Genomic DNA, 2,178 nt, shown 5'->3' with positions numbered 1-2,178 from the left:
CCGGGGCTCCCCAAGGGGAGAGGCCACAACAATGAGAGGCCCCCGTACCCAAAAAAAAAAAAAAAAAAAAATCTCCTTTGGATAACTCATTCTTACGTCTTTCAGATGTCTGCCCTTCCCCCTTCTCATCCCTAAAGTGGTATCTAGAATACAGAATATGGGGAGGTATGTGGCTCAGGTAATCTCCAGATAGCAGGGGCAGAAAGGTCTTCTGACCCTTGCTTCTGTCTCCACAGCAGGATCCTTTATCCACCACTTGACCGTGTACCCTCCTGACATTTAAGGATGACATTGGGACATTGATGTAACCTATGTGCTGGTCTGTATGGTAGGAAGCGTTCAATAGCCCTCCTTGGCTGATTCAGTTCCATCTCTGCTCTCTCTAGTGCTACAGACCACACACACACACACACACACACACACACACACACACACACACACACACACAGGTCTAGCTCTCTCTGTAGCCCTTTTCTCAAGCCACTTCACCCCCTCTTCCATGTGACACCCCTCCGACACACTGGCCTGGTCTCCAGCCAGAGGAATTCCGGGTTCCTCTTCAAGGGGATGGGGAAATATCTGGATCCCAGTCACAATTTAGGAATTGAGAGTGACTTGGGAACATTAAATTCTGGAATTTCATCAGCCCACCCAACTTTGTTGAGGTTTTAAGTGCATTTTGATGCAGTTACTCCCAGCTTGCTGTGGGACACTCTGTGAGGCATCTCTTTCCTGAGTTCCACCTGTTAGGAAAAGCAAAAGCCCTTAGGTAGTTGGTGTCTCCTCAACTTCTCTAACATACCACACCTCTATGTCTAAGCCAAAGCCTGGAGAGAGATGATGGGAACTCACCTCCTGCAGGTCTCACTCTTTATCTACTTCTTTGTCCTCCCTCCCTCCCTCCTTTTCACAATCTCTTAGACCCAGTAAGAGCTTTTTATGTCCTCTGAATCATATCTTTGTAGTAGTTAGGAGAGCACTGGCTACTATAACAAATATGTCTTGTAATATTTATGACTTAACGTAAAGAAAAGTTTGTATCTCACTTATATTGTCACAGTTCAGTGCATGTGTTCCTGGTCAGATGCCTTTCTATGTGGTCAAACAGGGACAAAGTTTCTTCCATCATGTAGTTCTGATTTCCTCTTGGCCCTTAAGGCATCCTACTTATAAGATTGCTAGGAAACACATAAGGTTGTGGCAATAACACAAATCACTTCCATTCACATTCCATTGACCAGAACTCAGTAACACAGCTATGTCTAAATGCCAGGGAGGCTGAGAACTCTAATCTAGATTGTGTCTTGGAGAAGAAGGAGCAAATTTGCTCTGAGGGAGCAAATTTCATGGTATAGGTCATAGGCAAAGGGAAATCTTTTTCACACTATGGAAGAAACACTAAATTCTGAGTTCTCTAGGCTCAGTTTTTTATATCCTGAGGTATTTTTATAATCCTTTCCTACAAGGCCTGATCTTCTAATATATTGTCTTGCTTAAAGTCTTATTTTGAATTTTAGAAGCCAATAGTAACCCTTTTTCTTTGCACTTTTGATGTAATGCATGTAATCCCACTCAATAAGCATCCCTTGAAGCAAATCAATATTTCCAAGTACACCAAATTACAAAAGATTAAAGCATATTAATGCTTTGAAAATAGTCTCTTTTACATAAAATTATTGTAGCATTTAATGCTGTTTCTAATATTTCCAAAGATGACCAAGGAAGCCGAAGAATTGAACTTATGAGTAAAGGAGGCCAGCAATCTGCTCCCATTTACTACACTGAGGTCCAAACAGAGATTGAAATCCTGAGCTCCTAGGCCAGCTCATTGCTAAACAAATCTATCCTCCTTGTCTCAGCAAGACCACCCTAACCTCTGACCTCAGAGTGGTCCTTGTAGCCCTTGTTAGATTCCAGATTTTATCCCAAAGGCTCCATGGAGAGTTAAGCATAAATAGATTTGCATTTTTGAGAATCTAGGAGAAGAGAAGCAGGGAGTCCTCTACAGAGTTTATGGCAGTGATCCATATAAGAAAATGAGGGTCAGAATTCTATAAATTCAGAAGGATCTGAATTAGAAGGTCATTTGGATGCGAGTATGGGGGAGAAGACCACGAGGATAACTGCCAGATTTCTTACCTGTAAGAGAGGAGAAGGGTGGTGATACTCTTTAAGATA

The 2,178-nt window shown here is 42.3% G+C and overlaps 1 protein-coding gene across 1 annotated transcript in view; it reads left to right on the top strand.

Annotated features, from left to right (window-relative positions):
* CCDC54 (coiled-coil domain containing 54) overlaps positions 1-1,819 on the top strand; it is a 27,459-nt gene extending 25,640 nt beyond the window's left edge. The window contains 1 exon segment of the mRNA XM_007450547.1: positions 1,683-1,819. Coding sequence (XP_007450609.1) covers positions 1,683-1,819 — 137 coding nt within the window.
* Positions 1,820-2,178: the final 359 nt, after the last annotated feature.

The sequence above is a fragment of the Lipotes vexillifer genome, unplaced genomic scaffold, assembly GCF_000442215.2.
Source record: "Lipotes vexillifer unplaced genomic scaffold, Lipotes_vexillifer_v1.1 scaffold946, whole genome shotgun sequence".
Lineage (NCBI taxonomy): Eukaryota > Metazoa > Chordata > Mammalia > Artiodactyla > Lipotidae > Lipotes > Lipotes vexillifer.
The sequence above is the reverse complement of the archived record's forward strand: the minus strand, read 5'-3'. Positions and strand labels throughout refer to the sequence as shown.